This window comes from Leptopilina heterotoma, unplaced genomic scaffold (genome assembly GCF_015476425.1).
Source record: "Leptopilina heterotoma isolate Lh14 unplaced genomic scaffold, ASM1547642v1 Lhet_44, whole genome shotgun sequence".
Classification (NCBI taxonomy): domain Eukaryota; kingdom Metazoa; phylum Arthropoda; class Insecta; order Hymenoptera; family Figitidae; genus Leptopilina; species Leptopilina heterotoma.
The window spans coordinates 151,256-172,697 of NW_025111084.1; the positions used below are offsets into that span (position 1 = coordinate 151,256).

The 21,442-nt window shown below is 21.4% G+C and overlaps 2 protein-coding genes across 5 annotated transcripts in view; one reads left to right on the top strand and one right to left on the bottom strand.

Moving 5' to 3' along the window:
• Positions 1–344: 344 nt before the first annotated feature.
• LOC122507054 (uncharacterized MFS-type transporter C09D4.1) lies at positions 345–19,891 on the bottom strand. 2 transcript variants are annotated; one of them, XM_043619572.1, is made up of 9 exons: positions 19,792–19,891; positions 8,538–8,636; positions 8,085–8,306; positions 5,881–6,105; positions 3,672–3,813; positions 3,213–3,418; positions 3,007–3,110; positions 2,723–2,833; positions 345–617 (listed from the first exon to the last, which is right to left on the bottom strand). In XM_043619572.1, the coding sequence occupies exons 2-9, from the start codon at positions 8,595–8,597 to the stop codon at positions 356–358; spliced, it is 1,332 nt and encodes a 443-aa protein (XP_043475507.1). In that variant the 5' UTR covers positions 8,598–8,636; positions 19,792–19,891; the 3' UTR covers positions 345–355. The 2 variants fall into 2 exon arrangements, with proteins under 2 accessions (XP_043475507.1, XP_043475506.1); XM_043619571.1 differs by lacking the exon at positions 19,792–19,891 and adding an exon at positions 12,138–13,014.
• The window catches only part of LOC122507052, a 34,719-nt gene continuing 29,843 nt past the window's right edge, over positions 16,567–21,442 (top strand). The window contains exon 1 of one of the 3 annotated variants that reach the window (XM_043619565.1): positions 16,567–16,652. In XM_043619565.1, the coding sequence (XP_043475500.1) occupies positions 16,639–16,652 (14 nt within the window). In that variant the 5' untranslated portion in view covers positions 16,567–16,638. Of the gene's footprint in view, positions 16,653–16,837; positions 16,995–21,442 lie in introns of those variants that run through there. The other 2 variants (XM_043619566.1, XM_043619564.1) reach the window with 2 other exon arrangements.

The window sequence follows — 21,442 nt, forward strand, 5'->3', positions numbered from 1 at the left end:
TAGAAAATAGGTGTTTTAAATGAAAATACAAAATAACTGACGTGATACTTTTCATAACACTGTTATTTGAAATTCTAAAAAAGCTCTGATAAAAAAACGCTTTGCGCTTTTAAATTTATTCATTATCTATTATTGTCTCGATTTCCTTTTTTCATTTTCAAACGAAAATGAATTTGTTTTTTTTATATTTAATATCATCGTTTTCAGCGATTTTCTTTTTTTTTTTTTGAAATTCAAAAAATTGGCACATTTGGCAAGCACTTGCACTTGCGTGCTATTGTCTGAAATTTCATTATTTTAGCATTGAAATATACTTAAAATAGGCATATTGTTATTCTTTTCTAACAATCAATATTTAAAATTTGGCATTTTGTCTTCTGAGATCATTGGGAATTATCATTGTGAGAAACGACCCCAATGTGAGAGTAACGCAAAGACCTATATTTGCCCAAAAATCACCCCATTCTTTAATTAAAAATCCAGAAAGCGATGTAAATGCAATTCCAAAAACTTGTGTCATTGCATTTAGTAGACCGGCTGATGTGCCTTCTGGTTCGGGATATGTTAATTCTGCAGCGAATTCGAAACCGACTGGTAAATATCCTGTCATGAAGAACCTGAAGAAATAAAGTTTTTTTTATTGTAATTGTCAATAGTCAATTATTGCAATGGAAAAAAAATTTATTTGATTCAAATAACCTGTTACTTGTCTATTATTATCAAACTTATTTGATTCATGCGAATATTTATTGCATCAAATAATTTTTATTTAAATCAAATAAATTTTATTTGAAGAAAATACGATTTATTCGATTTAAATAAAAATTATTTAAAACAACTGAATATTTATTTATTTGTTAAATCTACATTAATAATCGATGTATTCCGGTAAACTGTTGCAGTTTGTTAATTTGTTTGCAGTTAATTGCTGTTTGCTTTTTTGTTTTCTAACTTTTTTAAAAAAATTTCTTTTTAAATGCTTTCAATTTTAAAATTAATGATTTGAAAATAATAAGATTTTAGCAAAGAATTTTATCAAACAATTTGAAAATAATTGAATTCTTTTGACGAATTTTAATAAAATTCTTAAGAATAATTACATTTTTCTAGAAATTCGATTAAAATTGTATTAAAAATAATGGAAATTTTGCAATGAGTTTTATTATTTATGAAAATAATTGAATTCCTAAAAAGAATTTTATTATTTACGAAATTAATTGAATCTCTGTAAAAATATTTTATTATTTATGAAAATAATTGAATTCCTTTGAAGAATGTTATTATTAATGAAAATAATTGAATTCTTGCGAAGAATTTTATTAAAATTTTTGAAAATCCTAATTAAACTCTTTCTAAAGAATTTCTTTGAATTTTTTTTGAAATAATGGAGTTTCTTTAATAATTATAATTAAAACTTTTGAAAGTAATTGAATTTTATTAAAATTTTAAGAAATAAATGAATTATTTCGAGGAATTTGATTAAAATTATATTAAAAATAATTGAATTCCTCCGAAACATTTTATTATTTATTAAAATAATAAAATTTTTTCGGGTAATTCAAGAAAAATGAATTCAAAAAAATTAAATTCTTTTAAGCAAATTTCATCAAAATTTTTGAAAATAATTAAATTGACGATAATTGAATTCTTTTAAACAAATTTTATCAAAATTTTTAAAAATAATTTAATTATTTCGAAAAATTTTGTGAAAATTGTATTTAAAGTAATTGAATTCCTGTGAAAACTTTATTATTTATGAAAATAAATAAATTTATGCGAAGAATTTTATTAAATTTAATTTTATTAAAATAGTAGATATTGAAAATACCTAAATTCTTTCGTAGAATTCAATATTTTTGAATTATTTCAAAAATTTCTTTAATTTTTCTAATATAATCGATTTTGTTAATAATTGTAATTTATAAGTTTAAAATTATTAAATTTTTTCAAATTAATTGAATTAAACAAAGAAATTTTTTCAATTTTTCAAAATAATCGTGTCTTGAATAATTATAATTGTAAATTTGATTATTGAATTTTATTAAAATTGTATTGAAAATAATTGTATTTCAAAGACGAATTAATTGAATTCTTTCGAAAAATTTTTAAAAAATTGAATTCTTCCGTGAAATTTCATTAAAATTGTATTGAAAATAATTGAATTTTTGCAAAGAAATGTTACTATTTATAAAAATAATTGAATCCTATTGAAGAATTTTGTTAAAATTTTAGAAAATAATTGAATTCTTTTAAAAAACTTAAAAAATAATTGAATCTTTTCGTAAAATTTTATTACTAAAATTTTTGAATATAAAATTGAAAATAATTGAATTTTTGCAAAGAAATGTTACTATTTATAAGAGTAATTGAATCCTACTGAAGAATTTTGTTAAAATTTTAGAAAATAATTGAATTCTTTCGTAAAATTTTAGTAAAATTGTATTACTCATATTTTTAAAAAAAATTTTTAAAGAAATAAACAATAATATTTAATTATCGTACTTAATAAGTAAATTATAAAAATTCTGAATCTGAAATTATTCAAAAATTTATATTTAAAAATAAAAAATTTTGTAATTTGCATAATAATAATAATAATTAAATTGAATATTTAATAGACCAGTAATTATTTATTTGAATCAAATAAATTTTTTTTCGGTGTAAAATTGACGAATTAAGAATTAATTTTAAAGTAAAAAAATAAAGTAAAATAGGAACTTGCCCTAACAATCCAGCGGTGATATAAACAACATAAATTTTTCCACAATCGAGTGTGAAGGTAAAAATTATCATTCCAATTAAGGAAAATAAGTAGACACCAAGAGTAGTTTCCCTGCGAATAGAAAAATTAATTAAAATCGATTTCAATTAAATTAAAATGAAAATAAAGTTAAAATTAATTAAAATCAAAAATTTTAACTCATATTTAATAACTATAATTTCGAAGTAGATATAAATTTAAAGAGAATTAATTTAGAAGTATAAAAATTTAAAGAGAACACTAACTTGAATTTGTGCGTTTTGTCTAAGACAACTCCACACATCACCGAACCCAGCATCCCAGCACAAACGATTGTTAAACCAATTCTGCCTGCATCCATACTCGAGTTCTAAAATAATAGCAGTATTTTATTATTTTCTCTGCATGACAAAAGTGATGAATGATAATTAAATTTTTTTTCAATCCATATATTCTCTAAAGTGACACTTGCCTCATAATGCTTTTCAAGAATTTGACTGAGTAAAGTGCTGATGGCATAGAAAATTCCAACGTTAATTGCATAGCTCAGCAAAAGTATTAGATAACCGATATTTGACATTAGTCGTTTGACTGATTGGAAAAAATTTTCGCTATCCTCCGCTTCTCGTTGAACCGCTTGAGCTGGACTGGGCGGAAGTGGTGGTTCAGCTTTAAAAACTGCGCAAAAATTCATTGTACACATGAATATTCATCAAAATATTCAAATACAGTAGAAATCTTGATTTAAAAAGCAGGAGAGTATTTATTCTTTTTTTTTTTTGTCATCGCATCATTATTATTATTTCTATTATTATATATAGTAGACTATATACAGTAGACTATAAATACCAGATTTTATATGTCAAGTGCAACCGAAGTTCAAAAGTGAAATATTTGGATATTATTAATATTCATTCTTTTACATACTTACATATTAAAATTAGTGCTAAAATTACGGACGTAAAGCCTGCGACTATATAGAACATAAGTCTCAATCCTTGGCCAACGACTTCTGGATCTTTACTTTCTGGAACTAACATTGGTGGGAATAGGAATCCTATTGCAATTCCTAACTGGAATAAACAAGTAAATAAATTATTTAAATGAACTGGAGAAAAATAACAGGGCTCGAACCAATGAAAGTATTTAAACATACGGACTTTACGAATCAAAAATTAAAAATTACGGTCCAATTACTGACAAAAATATAATCAAATTATTATTATTATTATTATTATTATTATTATTATTATTATTATTATTATTATTATTATTATTATTATTATTATTCTATGAAAATAACTAAAGGTTTGCATAGAATTTTATTAAATTTTTTTTTTATTAATTGAATTCTTTTGGAAAAGTTTATTAAAATAGTAGATATTAAAATCATTGAATTAAGAAAAATTTTTAAAAATACTTGGAATTTTGGAGAGGAATTTAATTATTTCTAAAGATAATTGAAATTTTGACGAGAATTTTTAAAACTTTTTGTACATAATTGAATTTCTGCGAAGAATTTTATTACTTTTGAAAATAATTGAATTTCTGCAATCATTTGTAATTTCCCCAAAATTCTCCAAATTATATCGTACAATTTACGAACTTTTCGCCTTTTCTCAATCAAATTACGGACTTTACGGACCTTTTTTCAAACAAACTGACTTTTACGGACTTCAAGCAAATTTACGGACCTTTAAGGGATTTACGGATCTAGTTCGAGCCATGAAATAAGTATTGTAATAAAAATCTGCACTTAAAAGTAAATTTATTTGACTCAAATAACCGATCACTGACAAGTAATAAAAATAATAAAAAAAAATTTTTACTTCAATAAATATTTCCTTGAATCAAATAATTTTTATTTAAAGCAAATAAATTCAAACCAGTAATTATTTGAATCAATTGAATTTCAATATTTGAAGGAACTAAATGATTTGAATAAAAATTGTTTGATTCAAGTAAATGTTTATTTGATAATAGACAAGAGTAAGGAAAATGTATGAAAAAATAAGCAATTATAATGTTGATAGTAAGGTAAATAACGGAATGTTATTGTTTTGCTCATTGAAATTAAACAAATTATCTACCGCATGAGAATAGAAGTTTAAGCAGGATGTGACTACGTCCAATTACTATCTAGTGAGAGATTCATCAGCATATTGAGCATCAAAGTCATCTCGGAAATTCTATTTGACTAAGTACTATTTTAAGATAGTTTAATGCCGTTTATGTATTTGTTTCCTCCCACGTTCTATTATCTATGGACCCCTATTACAATTTTTATTTTCTTTCTTAAAAAACAATATTCTTATCTTTTATTTCTTTTATTTCTTTTCTTATTATCTTTTCTTTTTTTCTATACTAGTTGTCAGAAAAGAGAAAAAACAGTTTCGATGTAAAACTAAATTATAGCAAAAAGGATAAATAAAAGGTATTAAAAAAGTTTTAAAACAGAAATAATGAGAGGTAAAAAGAATAGAAAAACAGTTTCGATTTAATTTAATTGGCAAAACAGAAGTAAAAAGGTAAATCAGTTTTTAAAAGAAAGAAATATTGAATTGAATAAAGGAATATTAATTGAAAGTTTAGAATTTTTTTTATGAGATGATTAATGGGATAAACTCGTTTTTTCTTAATGGCAATATGCAAAGAGCGTTTATATACCATTTTAAAACAAATTAGGTGTATTAGGGAGTAATGGGGAGCACCTTGGCTAAATTGAATCACTTATGATACATGTATATATCACATACACGTCTATATCACAACATTACACAACTGATTCAGAGATTAAGTGATTATTTTAAATCTTTAAATTTGGCTGATAACAAAAATTTCTTTTAAGCTCCAAGCAAAAAATAATACTAAGTAAACAACGAAAATAATGTAGATTTAGAAGAAATGGTATTTTTATTCTTTAATCCTAATTTTTATCCTCGATATTTGGATGTACTATATCAAGTAACGACTTTTACTATTTTTATGTAATTTAAAATAATAATAATTATTATTATTAAAATATCAGGTTCCTTACATTTTTTAAAGAAAGGGGACATTGAATATAATTAACGGAATGAATAAAAGAGAAAAAGAGAGAAAAAGAGAAGGAAAAATGAATTGAGAAATTAAGGGATTACTTGATTTCCAAAAACGCCTATACTGCAAGCACTCGAAACTTGGTCTGGTCCAAACCAAACAGCCGCCAATCGTGCTGGTACCGATAGAATAAAAGTTTGACTAACTGCCACCAAAGAATGGCCAAAAAATGCAAGCCAAAATCGATCGGGAACGGCACTAAAGACCTTTATCCAGGAACCAGTCGCTGTTCCAACAGCTCCGAAAATTGCTGCAAATCGGAGACCCTGCAATTATTTTGCACAATTATTAGTTTCCTGAATTTCAATATAATTTCAGAATAATTTCAAAATAATTTCAAAATACTTTAAAAATCAGGGTGTCTACTAACCAGGAATTTTTTCACCAAATTAAAAAAAGTTTTATTATTTTAATTTGATTTAAAAAAATGGCTTTTTATTTCAATTTTTATAGATATTTATACTGTTCTCTAAATTTGAATTAGTTAAAAATAATTAATTTGATAGTAAAAAATCAGTTACTGATTCAAATAGGATAGTATGTAAATAAATTTTTAAAAAATTATCGAATTAATAGAAATTTTGTGAAATTCAACTGAAAATAATTTAATTTGTTAAAGAATTTCATTAAAAACATTTTAAAAAATCGAATTTTCAAAGTACTTTAATTTAATAATTGATAAATAATTGAATTTTACAAATGTCACATTCTAATGTATTCATGTTTCCTAGTGCGAAGATTAATAATTAAAATTTTTATTAGTTTATTTAAAAAAAGATACATACTTAAAATTTTTTAATAAAATTGAATTTTTGCAAAGTTTTTTGGAAAATTCTGAAAAATAAGATTTTTATAAACAAATAATTGAAAATTTTTTTAATAATTGAAAATTCTTTACATTCTATTAAAAATAATTAAATTCTTTTAAAGAATTTTATTTAAATTTTTCGAGAATAATCAAGGGAAGTTAGTCACCGTAATTATAATTTTATTTTTAAAAATTTCTTCGCAATAATTCAATTTTTGTCATAAATAATAAAATTCATTGCAGAATTTTAATTATTTTTAATACAATTTTAATCGAATTCCTCGAAAAATTTAATTATTCTTAAAAATTTTATTAAAAATCGTCGAAAAAATTCAATTATTTCTAGAAATTGTAAAAAAAAATTCTTTTCAAGAATTCAATTATTTCCATAAATAGCAAAATTCTTCAAATTTACTAAATTCTTTTCAATATTATTTTTAAAAAAAATTCTTTACAAGAATTGAATTATTTTCATAAATTTCCATAAAATTCTAAAAACCAATTCAATTATTTTCAAAAGTAATAAATTTTTTCGCAGAAATTCAATTATGTTTAAAAATTTTTTTAAATTCTCCTCAAAATTTCAATTATCTTTATAAATAATTAAATTGTTCTCCACAATTCAATTATTTTCAAAAAATTTAATACAATTGTAGGCAAACATTTAATTATTTTTATAAGTAATAACATTCTTTTGAAGGATTCAATTACTTTTATAAATAGTAAAATTCTTTGCAAAAATTCAATTAGTATTAATACATTTTAATAAAATTGAATTAATCAAATTTTCAATTATAATTATAAACAGACAAGATTATTTTAAAAAATTGAAAAAATTCTTTGTTTTGGAAAATAATTCAATTATTTTCCAAATTTTTAATTAAAATTAATAAAAAAAACATTATTTTCAAAAAATTTATAGACACTTGGCATAAGAATTTAATTATTTATAAAAATTCTAATAAAAATTTTGGAAATGGTCCCAAAGTTCTGAACGTTCAAATGAACGAAATTTATTTATTTCTTCTTTAATTTAAATATTTATTACAACAATTTTTTGTTGATATAAAAAAAATGAACTATAAAGTTTCTAAGTGTAAAATTTAAGTTTTTAATTTTTATTGCGAACAGTTATTTATAAAAATATTTGTAATAAAAAGTGTTTCGTTCATTTGAACGTTCAAAACTTGTGGATCATTTTTGGAAGGCATTTGTAGATTTATTCATGTTCGAAATCAAATAAATTTAAATTTGATGAGAAAAAAGAACAGGGAAAAATTAGGACCAAGTCGGGAAAACCCGGAAATTTTGTTGAACGAAAATAGTAGACACTCTGGATATAATTTCAAAATACTTTAAAAATACTTTGAAAATACTTTGAAAAAACTTTAAAAATTCTTTCAAAATACTTTGAAAATGACTTTAAAATTGACTTACAAATTTGTCTAAAAGGTAGCTTGCTGGAAAAATAAATGGTATATAGGTAATCATAAAAATCATGCTCGTCATGTCGATGGCAAAAGTTGATACTTTGTAGTATTCGGCAACTGTATTTGCAATAATGCTGAATTGAATCCATTGCATGGCATTGCTGGCACTGTAGAAAACAAATATTCCCAAAATCAACCATCTTCTTTTGTATAATTTCGTTTCGACCGCCTGTAAAGTGAAATTTCAAATGCTATGCAATATTGCTGTTCAAAATCACAATTTTTGAATTTTTAATCGAACTTATTAATATGCGTTGAGTCAAAGTTATGATATTTAATTATTATTATATTATTGCCAAATATTCCAAGACCGAAATATCCAGTACTTTTAAAATAAAATTCAAAAAGAGTAGAAAATAAAATATTTGTTTTGAGTATAAAAAATTTAAAATATTTCTACCTGCGTCGGTGATAAACCGCCCTCAACAGCTTTAACATATTCCGCCGATGATTTTGACATTTTAGAACTTCATTCGCTTTGCAAAATGATAAAAAATCCCTAAAATAAAAATTAGATATTAATGGCTTATCATTTCTATACATTAAAATTTTTATCATTTTTTTTGGTTAATTTCTAAATAAAAAGCAGATTTTTTTTTCTTTTAACGTGTCTAGAAAAATAGTTTACATACTCGTGAAATAATAATATGCAAGTATAGGAACAGTAACTATAACTATAATGTGACAGCTTGTTCAAAAGTCTTCTAATTAGGAATGTTGCTTTATTTTATAATGACTCTGAAACTTATGTTTCTCTTGCATTGTGTTTTAATTAAAAAAGAAAGAAGAACTTTGTCTCAAGTAAAACCAAAGTTATAATTGGAATTATATTTTTATAAAAAATTATTTTTTCAATTATAGTTGTATAAATAAAGTTATATTTGTATTTAATTTATTTGGTAGTCTCTAAATTTGAATTAGTAAAATTTACTAATTCAAAAGCAAATAAATAAATGAATATACTTAAACATACTGGAAAATAAGAAGAATAGAAAATGGTTATAAAATTATTATAATAAATAGTTATAAATTATTATAATAAATAATTATAAATTATAATAAATAATAACAAATTACTATGATAAATAGTTAGAAAATAATTCCAAATTATCATAATAAATAAGACTATTTAATTTAAACTATTTGAGTTCGATATGCTCAGTATTTTTTTTACAACAAATTTTTATTTTTATAACTATTATTATTATTTTATTCGGTATAAAATTATTTTATTTTCATTATTATAGTGATTTAGTTATAAAAATAAAAATTTGCTATAAAAAAAAATGCTGAGTATTGAGCATATCAAGTAAAAGCAGTAATTAAATTAAAAATAGTTTAAATTAAATAGTATTATTTTTTATAATTGATTATTGATAGTTATTATTATGATACGATCAAAATAATAATTGAATAAGAAAAAAAAAAATAAAATTATGACAGTAAAATAGAATAATAATAATAAAATAATAACGATACGGTTATAAAAATAAAAATTTGTTATAAAAAAAAGATACTGAGCATAGCAAATTAAATACAGTAATTTCGTTCTCGCGAAAATTGAAATGTTTTTCATTCTTTTTTCTTGCGGAAAGAAAAGAAGAACGAGTTTCATCGTCTACTTTTTATGAAAAAGAAAAAAGGGTTTATATTTCTTTTTCCCTCCTTGAGAAATAAGATAATAGCGAGATGGAATCTTTTCTCATTTTGAGAGTTCCATTTTAGTACTACTATACTGGACCAAAACATTTAAAATTGTTTTGTTCTCAGTTTTTGAAGGTGGCAAAAAGTGCTGAAAGTAACTAGGATGAGATTGTATCGAAAATCGATTAGGAATGTGGGTTCCCGAAAATTTAACGAGTTTTGTTGAAGGTCATAACGTCATATACACCATAAAGCAACTTTATAGATATTAAATATCTTTCCAATAATAAAATAATAATACATTATATTATAATGCCTAATGTTAGGGTTAACATAAATATTTTATGTTTCAATATTTATAATGTTTCATATAATATTAATATTATAGTATAAAAATTATAATTTATTTTTATTATTTATTATTTATTATATATTATGTATATTATATATTATATATTATAGAATTTATTAATTTATTATTATAATTTATTCAATTAATATTTTCTAGTTTGTTTTCTTTTCCGAGTGTTTAAATATCTAAAGTATCGTAAAATAATTTGTTTCGCTATCTCTAGAGCAATTTAAATAAAATAAAAATTATCATTTATCAGAATTTTGTTATCTAAAAAATATATTTTTAAAATAAAAATAAAGGCCATGCCTACTTGAAAAATACAAGAATTCGCAATGGATTTTAATAAATAAATCCGAATGCTATTTTTCACTGTTCAATTATGTTAATGATTTTAAGAGGAAAATGATTAGAATTGCATATAAGAGTAAATTATATGATATTTTAATGATCAATTATCAAATAAGTAGAATATAAATAAATTTGTCTATTTCTCACTCTAAGCAAAAGACAGAAAAAAACAATTATATTATTTGTGTTTATTTTATAATTAATTATAATTATTATGATATTAATATATTATAATTAATAATTTAAGAAATAAATAATAAAAATAATAAAGTGCTTAGTGTCGTTTGAATTGAACTGCATAATAAAATAATAATTCATTTGCTAAATAAAATAAATAATAATTACAGAATTTATAATATTTATTAACTAATTAATTCAATAATTATTTTAATTAATTTTGATTAATTAATTATTGTAAATTATTGTAAAATATATTATTTATTATAATATTTATTTATAACTTTTTATATTTCATAAATTTTTTTTATTTATATTTAACTCCGTCTGTACTTGACTATTATCAATTAAATACTAATTTGAATCGAATTTTTATTTCTAAATATTATAAATAAATCAAATTTATTTCAATTAAATTTACTCTATAAGTGCGAAAATAATTTTTCTATTTCAACAAATACAATTTAATTGACTTAAACAATAATTTTTCAATTGAAATTCTTACTCGATTCAATTGAATATTTATTAGGTAATTGTAAAGCAAAAGTCAACAGATTATTTGAATCAAATTGTTCTGTTTAAAGGTTTATCGTCTGCATAAAAAGCTTTAGTTTAACATTTTACCAATTATTATATAAAGGATTTTTTTTATTGTTTATATTTTAGGCAAATAAATCCACTAATTTGAGAAAAATAAATAATTAAAAATAGAAAGAGAATACATATTCTCAAAATTTTTTAAAAATGTTTACTAATTTAAATTAGTGACTGACTTTTTGCTTTTGAATTAGTAAATTTTACTAATAAATAATAATTTCTAGTAATTTATTAGTGAAATTTACTTTTTGCTTCTGAATTAGTAAATTTTACTAATAAATAGTAATTTCTACTAATTTATTATTTACTTATTTTACTTCTTATTATTATTATTATTTTAGTATTTTTTTATTAGTAAAATTTATTAATAAAAACTGACATGTTGCTTTTGAATTAGTATATTTTACCAATAAATATTAATTTCTACTAATTTATTAGTAGAATTTACCAATTCAAAATCAAAAAGTCAGTCACTAATTCAAATTAGTAAACAAATTTTCTAATTAAAATTTTTGGGAGTATAAATAAGAAATAAATAAATTTAATAAAAGGAAATAAAAGGAAATGCAAGTAAAAATGAAAGAAATATAAATAAATAAATAAATAAAAAAGTAAATACAAAGAAATAAAGAAGAAAGTACAAAGGAAGAGAAGAAAATACAAAGAAAATAGAAAGAAATATAGAGAAGAAAATAAATAAAAATAAGAATATAAATAAAATTATAAATAAAATTCTAATATAAAGAGAACGAATAAAGTAAAAATAAGAAAGCAAATAAAATAAAACTAATTAAAGAAACATTGATGAGATGACAAATATCGAATTAGAATAAAAGTTTCGTGGAAAAAATACAAAAGAATTTTAATTGTTTTACTCACAGTTTTTTCCTATTTCTCTCTAGTTACTCTGACTTGAAAACACTTTTTTTTTATTATATGTACGATTATTCACATTACGAAAATATATACGTCTGATCTCTGTTAGCTTTCTTATCACAATGAGTTTATCTTTTGCAGTATTTATTTTCATAAAATATTCTTTAGTTGCTCCCAAAGATTATTAAGACCCCGGTTTATTGTCGCTGTATACTTTGTTTATAACAAAAAAAGGGTAAAAAAAGAAAAAAAAAGGTCCACGTGGTTCTAGATCTATATTTATATATTTACAAATTCATCAGCTCTTAGGCTTCATTCAATTGATGGTAAAGTAGAATCGTCCTCCGATCAAAATAATATTTACTATACTATACATCTTCCTTTGTTTTCTCATTCATCAAAAATAAAATTTTGCTCTCTTTATTTGCTATTTTTCTTGGATTAGAAATTTTATTCTTAATTTCGATAAATTTCTTTATTTTAAATTATTGTTGGAGACAATTGTCTGGAAAACTGTTGTTATATTCAAATAGTGCGCGCTTTCTTCGATTTTTTTTCTTGTTTTTTTTTTTGGATTGGAAAAAAAAATTAAAAAACAAGGTGAAAAAAAGTGTAAGTTAAACTTGTTGGGAAGGAACAGCTGTGTTTGGTATGATTATGTGTGTGAGCAGGTATATCGATTAGTTGAGGGAAAAAAAAATTGTTTAAAAAAATTCTGTCGTTGGATGATTGTAATTTAGTGATTTCCGATAAATTGTTATTGAAATAAAAAAAAAAAACGATTTTTTGTTATTAAAAACGAAAAATTTGCCAGAGAGACTTTTATCAGTGATGTTTGTTTGACGAGAAGCGAAGCTCAACTGGCTGTATGCTTCTGCGCGAATAGGAACATCGCATAGCAGTACTAACTCACTCACAATTTCATTTGAAATAGGTGTTATAAATGTGCCTTCAGTTGCTGCTGCAGCAGCATCAGCATCATTATCATCATAATTGTCATACACCGAAAAATTATATTCTTACTTTTAGAGTATTGATTGTCTTTTATATTCGAGAATAAAACCATCTTCTTTTTTCATTTTTTATTCCTGCTTTTCTATTTTTTTTAAATAAGAAGCAATTTCATGAATAGGGAATATTTTTATTTCTATAGATTTTTTTATTCCTTGGAATATTCATTTCTTGCTCCTTCGAATATTGTTTGTTGCTTCAAATATTTTTTTGTTTCTTCAAATATTTTTTTGTTTTTAGAATATTCACTTTTGGTTCCTTCGAATAATTTTTTGGAATTAGAATATTTTTTTTGACCCTTCGAATTTTTTTTTGGTTCTTAAAAAAAAGTTATTGTTCCTTCGAGTATTTTTTGTTCCTTCAAATATTATTTTGTTCCTTCAAATATTTTCTTGTAATTAGAATATTCACTTTTTGTTTCTTCGACTATTTTTTGTTATTAGAATATTTATTTTTTGTCCCTTCGATTTTTTTAAAAATTCAAAAATAAATAAAAGATATTCAGTTTTTGTTCCTTCCAGTATTTTTTGTTCCTTCGAATATTTTTTTGTGATTAGAATATTCACTTTTTGTTCTTTCGACTATTTTTTGTAATTAGAATATTTATTTTTTGTCCCTTCGATTTTTTTAAAAATTCAAAAATAAATAAAAGATATTCAGTTTTTGTTCCTTCCAGTATTTTTTGTTCCTTCGAATATTTTTATATTCCTTTAAATATTTTTTGTTTGCAGAATATTCACTTTTCGTTCCTTCGAATATTTTTTTTTAATTAGAATATTTTTTTTGTCCCTTCGAATTTTTTTTGGTTTTTAGAAGAAAGAAGCTTTTGTTCCTTCGAGTATTTTTTGTTCCTTCGAATATTTTTTTGTGATTAGAATATTCACTTTTTGTTCTTTCGACTATTTTTTGTAATTAGAATATTTATTTTTTGTCCCTTCGATTTTTTCTTTTAAATTCGAAAATGAATAAAAGATAATCGGTTTTTGTTCCTTCGAGTATTTTTTGTTCCTTCGAATATTTTTTTGTTCCTTCAAAAATTTTTTGTTTTTAGAATATTCACTTTTAGTTTCTTCGAATATTTTTTTTAATTAGAATATTTTTTTTGTCCCTTCGAATTTTTTTTGGTTCTTAAAAAAAGAAGCTTTTATTCCTTCGAGTATTTTTTGTTCCTTCGAATACTTTTTTGTTCCTTTGAATATTTTTTGTAATTAGAATATTTATTTTTTCTCTCTTCGAATTTTTTTTTTTTTTTTTTTGGTTCTTAGAATATTTATTTGTTCCTTAGAATAGACATTTTTTTCCTTAGAATATTTTTTGTTTATAGAAAATTCATTCTTTGTTCCTATAAATATTTTTTTGTTCTTAGAATATTCATTTTTTGCCCCTTCGAGTATTTTTTGTTGCTTTGAATATTTTTTTGTAGAGTAGAATATTTGTTTTTTAGTCCTTAGAATTTTTTCTTTATTGCTTGAAATACTTTCATTTCTTGGAATATTTATTTTTTATTCCTCAGAAGATTTATTTTTTATTTCTCAAAATATTTATTTCTTATTCCTAAAAATATTTATTAAAATATTTATTTCTTAAGCCTCTGATTATTTTTTATTTATTATTTACTCCTCGGAATATTTATTTTTTATTCCTCAGAATATTTATGTTTTACTGCTTGGAATATTTTTTCGCAAATGCTTTTCATTATTCAAGAATATTATATTCAAGAAGGTGGAAAGAAATAAATTTTTATTCATGTAGAAAAATTTTTTCTTACTTCATCCAATATTGAAATAAACGTAAAAAATTGAAATTAAATTTAAACTTTAATTAAATAAATACACTTTCATTTAATTAAATTTAAACTTAAATTTAATTACATTCAAACTTAAATTTACTTACATTTAAATTAAATTGATTTAAATTTGCTGCGGTAAAAGTTTTCGAAGCAAGTAATATTTATGAACTATTATTATTATTATTTTTGTTGTTATTATTTTAGTATTGGAAAAGTAATTGTTCTTGGAAAATCCATAAGGAAAAATAACAGATGATTAAAGTGGTATTTCCTCTTTTTTTTCGTTTTTGCTTTTTTTGTTTTATCGACAAATTGTGAAAAGAATAATGAATTCGTCTTCTTCTTATGTATACGAAAATTTATATTTAAATTACGTAACTCGCCCGGGCTTTGGAGAGGCAGTTTGGCATTTACATTTGGATTCGTCTTTAATGGTGGTTCTACAATGGGAGATTCTGCATCGATAGTATGTCGGCGTGACCTCGATGCTCTGTCAAGTTGGTGCGTGCGCATTTAAATTTTTTTCCAGTTTTTGGGAATTTTTTTTTTATTTTCCTCCCGAAAATACAAAAAAAATTTTCAATTTTTCAATTTAAGGGAGAGGTAATTTTTATTTTTTAATAACAAATTTAATTTGTTTCTATAATTTTTCTATTTTTTTTCTATTTAATTCTATTTCAAATTTGTTTATATAAATTAGAATTTATTATTTTTGAGTTCGTTACTTTTGTTTTATTTTAAGAATATCCTTATTTCAAGAAAATTAAAAAAAAATTATTTTTCATAGGGAATAAAAAATTAGGGGAAATATAGATTAGAAAGCAATTGCTGTTAAAAGAATAATTAAGATTATTCTTTTAATAAAATTAATAGAATTAAAATATTAAAAACATCTTCTAACAGTATAGTAACAGTAGTTACGGCCGGAAAAGTCAGACGTGTCTGTTAAAACCACTACTACTTGTTTTTTTTTTTTTTACTAAAAACGTCTCATTCACCCTGAAAAGTATCCAAAAAGCACTAAAAAATACTAAAAATACTAAAAAATACTAAAAAAAGACTATAAAAACTATTTAAAAATTATTTTAAAATAACAATTATGCTCTAAAAAATAATTTTTTCGTGAAAATAATTCCAGAAAAATTCAAATTTTTTTTTATTTGTAAATAATTAAATATTCGTAAAATGAAATATTCATATATTTATAAATATATTTATATTTAAATAATTAAATATTCCTAAAATAGAACAAAACTAACTAAAAAAATATAAACACAAAAAAAAAAATTTTTTTTTAACAAATATATTTTTATTTTACCAGGAGTTATCCTAGTGGAATAAAAATATTCTTGATAAAAAAAAATTTTTCTTTTTAATTCAGAAAGATGAATAAATTTAAAGATACATATCAATCTGACAGAACGTCAATATAAATAATAATAACAAACAAAATATTTTTTTACATCATTTCTTAATAATAGAAATTTTTCATTTTATCTAATCTATTTATCGTAACTCTCTTTTATATCTAAAGCATATATTTAATAATAATAATGATAATAATAATTTTTGCTATAGAAAATAAGAGTAATGAAAAATCTGAAATGTCAAAGAATTTTATTATAGAATCTTTTTCTAAATTAGACTATAAATACTACATTTCCAGTTCCCGATTTCCCAGTTGTTACGCTATGATATCAGTGAATGTATGATAACCGGTAAGTACCATTTTCTTTAGAACGAGACTCAGTCTTTACGATCGTACACCACAGGCAACAGGTGTTGAACTTTTCAAAAAGTACAAATTTAAAGAAAAAAAAAAATACAATGCCCTAAATATAAAAAAGTTCACTCAATATAAAGTATTAAGAAAAAATAAATAATGTCAAGCTCAATTCTTTTTTCTTGAAAAAGAATTTTTTTTTTTAATTTTTCCTTTAAATTTGAGAATTTAGTAATTAAATAAAAATTTTGATTATAATGGTAAAAATGTATGTGTCACCATGGGGAATTGCGGCATTTTCCTGCCTTTGTTTATTATTGATAACATTCAAAAAACGGTGAGTTTTAAATTTAATTTCGAGAAAAAAGATGAATAAACAATTCTTTTTATTTTTGATTTTTGTTTAAATTTAAAATCGTTTTAAATTTAATTTTGAGAAAAAAAAGGAATGAACAATTCTTTTTATTTTTTATTCTTGATTTTCGTTTAAATTTAAAATCGTTTTAAATTTAATTTCGAGAAAAAAGATTAATGAACAATTCTTTTTATTTTTTATTCTTGTTTTTCGTTTAATATATAATTTTTTTTTTTTTTTGCTAAATTTGTTTCATATGATAAAAAAAAGAGATTATCTAATGCTTCTCTTATCTTTATCTTAATAAAATTTCTTCTAAAACAGTAAGACACACTCTCTTCCTCATTTCTTATCTGAAAAGAATTGCATTCTCCGGTAGATTTCACTGTTAGAATCGCAACTGTTTGAATTCACGCATGAAAAAATTTCAGGTCAACAAATAAACACGAAAAAAGAACAAATGAGCACAAGATTATGCGCCAATTTGTATGAAACCTTGATTGACAATTACTATTTAATGGAATTTTATAATTAAAATATCTAGTTAGTTTAAAAATATATTTAATAAAAATATAGTTTTAATTGAAATATACTTAAAAAAAATTTGATTCAAATAACCAATTGCTCGTCTATTATCAAATAAATAGATAAAAAAAATATTAAAATATATTTTTAATCCAAATACACGAAAAAAAATTTGATTCAAATAACAAATTACTTGTCTACTAACAAATAAATAAAATAAATAATAAAGAAATAAATAAATACTTGAATCAGATAATTTTTAATTTAGTCAATTAAATGGTATTTGCTTCTATAGAATTTATTTTATTTAAATAAAATTTATTTGATTTAAATAAAATTTATTTGATTCAAGTAAAATGTTTGACAAGCTATCAATTATTTTCATAAATAATAAAAACTTCACAGGAATTCAATTATTTAAAAAGGAACTGTCATGAATTTTTTCGAAAAAAAATCACTTAATTAAACATTTTTTATAACTCAATTATTTTCATAAATAATGAAACTCATCGAAGAATTTCAGTTATTTTTATTACAATTTTAATTGAATTCCTCGAAAACTAATTATTCTTAAAAATTTTATTGAAATTCATTGTAGGAATTTAATTATTTAAAAATTTGTTGATAAAATTTTGAATAAGAATTCAATTTCATAAAACTTTTAATTATTCAATAAATTATTTTTTTTCCATTTAAATAATGAAATTCTAGTAGAATTTTCAAATAAAAATTGATTTAAAAATGAATTTCAATGAAAATTTTAGATATAATAATTGAATATTAAAAGCAATTTAACAATTCTGTGGAAAAATTTTTTTTTGAAACTGTTCAATTGCCATTTTTTAAAATTATTTAAATTTTTTTATTTTCTAATATATATTTAATTGAAGAATTACCGAATAAACGAAATTTTTAAACAAGTGGATTATTTAATCAAAATAAACATTTAATTGGAACTTATATTTAATTAAAATATATTTAATTGAAACGTATATTTAATTTAAAAAAAATTAATTAAAACATATATTTTATTAAAAAAAAATAATTGAAATACATAATTAGAAAATGTAATTGGAATAAGCAACGGAAAATGTATATAAAATTGAAAAGAAATTAATCGTCTTATCAAATTTTCTTATCACACACACAATGTGTATCATCGTTCTCGCGGCAACTTATTATGACACGTATACTCATTACTGCAATTTCCTCCGTTAAAATACGTGTAATAATTTTTCAGAAATATCTATAAACTATTGTATAGATCCCGAGGTAAAAACCATATACATTACAGTAGAAATAAAAATTTTTTTTTTTTTTTTGACACGAAAGAAAGAAAGAAATTTATGACTCTACAATATAATACGCGAAACTGACTTGCAAAGACTGGTGTTTATTTAAAAACACGTTCCTATTTTTGTGTCGTATCGAAAAACTTTTTTTTAAATATGTATGTACATATGTATATTGTATGTAAAGTGAGGCGATAGGCTCCTGGCAATAGGCAATTCCATTTCGTCGCGAGATGGACACGTGTTTGCACTTTGCAGGCACCGTAAGAAAGTATTTTTTGTATAATTATTTTTTGTATATTGTTATTTATACATTTTTCTTAAAATGAAAAAAAAATTAATTATTTAATTCAAATAAATTGATTATTTGTCCACAACGCAGAAAAAAATTTTTTTTAAACAAAATATAATTTATTTGAGCTAAATGAAAGTATACTTTTATTTAGCTCAAATAAATTATAATTTTGTTTAAATAAAATTTTTCTCTGAATGGACAAATAATCAATTATTTGAAGTAAATTAATTTATTTATTTGTTTTAAATAAAAATTTTATTTGAATCAAATTACTGTTAATTAGTTAATTAACTTTAGTTAGCTTTATTTAGTTACTTAACTAATTAATTGGTTAGTTAGTATCTAAATAATTAGTTAATTAATTCAGTTAGTTAGCTAATTAATTAGTTAATTAATTAGTAAGTTAGTTAATTAATTAGTTAGTTATTTAATTAATTAGTTAGTTTATTAATTAGTTAATTAATTAGGTAGTTAAATAATTATTTAATTAATTAGTTAGTTAATTAACTAGTTAATTAATTAGTTAGTTAATTAATTATTAATATTAACGTAAACATTAATGTAAGGATTTTAGCGATTATTGAAAATCGCATTACGTTGAAGTATGTGATAGATTAAATTTATATTTAAATTAAAATTTAATTTAAAAGCCAAGACACGAACGTACCGTTTGGTTCCGTTGTGGAGGATGGGGAAGGCAGGAGGAAGTGAGCCCGGAAATGAAGCGTATAACCATAGCATTGTTAACCTCGGTGTAGTTCGTCCCATAACTATAGTGACTGCTGCAAAAAAACAAAAAACAATAATATATTTATTAAAAATATTTTTATTCCTCACACTTAAAATTAATATATACTTATTTTGGCATTTATTTAAAATTGAAGCTCTTCATGAAATCAGTACAAGTGAAAAAGTTAACAGTTCTTCTTCTCCGAACAATTTTATGTAGAAAACATAAAAAAAGGTAGATAGAAAATTTTATACACATTTAGAATTTAGAAAACTATTTTCTAAATATTTTTTTAAATATTTAGAAATATTTTTTAAATATTTAGAAATATTTTTAAATATTTAAAAATATTTAGTAAATATTTAGAAAATAATTTTAATACTATATTTTTTTTTACCAAAATTTAAATATTTATTTCTTTGAAAAGAAAAAAAAACAGTTTCTAATTTTAAAAAAATAAATTGCAAGGATTGTGTTCTTAAATTTAGAATATCCGTTTATTCGTTTGGCGTTGATGTTGAATGCAAATATCAGACGAACGTAATATTTAAATTGGATATACAAAAATAAAGGACCTGAAAATAATTGACTTCTTTTACATTTTTAGACATGTTTATTTTGACGTTTTTAGCCAATTAGAATAATTGAATTTTACATAGATGTTTGGAAAGGTCAACTGTCAAGATCACAGAGCTATTTGTGGTCCAGATAATAAACCAAATTTCTCATCTATATGAAATTCAGTCAAGTGTACATATCGCTCTTCACTTCTTGAGATGCAAAAAATATAAGGATTTCTATCTTCATAATATGTGCATAAATCAAATAAATCAATATGTGTATTACTAGCACCAAAATAATACCGCGATGTGAGAAACATAAATTAAGGATGAATCGTTTCAATTTTACACAAATTATTTATGCTGTAAACAAAATAATTTTTTCTAAAATTGAGAATATTTTTTTTTAATTTATTTATTTTAATAATAAATTTTATTTATTTATTAACGGTTTATTAAAAATTTCTTAACAATTTATTAACAACTTTTTGACAATTTGTTTATAACTTTTTGCAACTTGTTAACAATTTATTAACAAATTTATAATTCGTTTATCAACAATTTAATAGCAATTTGTTAATAATTTATTTACTATTTTTTAACAACTTGTTAACAATTTAGCACCAGTAAATAATGAATAAATTTATTTATTAATTTATAAATAAAATAAATATTAATTTATAATTAGAAAATAATAAATAAATTATTTAATAAAATAAACAACAATTTATTAACAATTTCTTAATAACTTTTTGACAATTTGTTTATAACTTTTCGCAACTTGTTAACAATTTATTAACAATTTATTAATCGTTTATCAACAATTTATTAGCAATTTGTTAATAATTTATTTACCATTTTTTAACAACTTGTTAACAATTTAGCAGCAGTAAATAATGAATAAATTTATTTATTAATTTATAAATAAAATAAATATCAATTTATAATTAGAAAATAATAAATAAATTATTTAATAAAATAAACAACAATTTATTAACAATTTCTTAACAATTTATTAATATCTTGTT

Bases quoted from the DNA above. Each gene is read 5' to 3' on its own strand.
- LOC122507054 (XM_043619572.1), bottom strand. From the start codon at position 8,597: ATGTCAAAATCATCGGCGGAATATGTTAAAGCTGTTGAGGGCGGTTTA. The intron at 8,307-8,537 runs GTAGAAATATTT...TTCACTTTACAG, and splicing joins GCGGTTTATCACCGACGCAG to GCGGTCGAAACGAAATTATA. The intron at 3,111-3,212 runs GCAAGTGTCACT...CTATTATTTTAG, and splicing joins TTCTTGAAAAGCATTATGAG to AACTCGAGTATGGATGCAGG.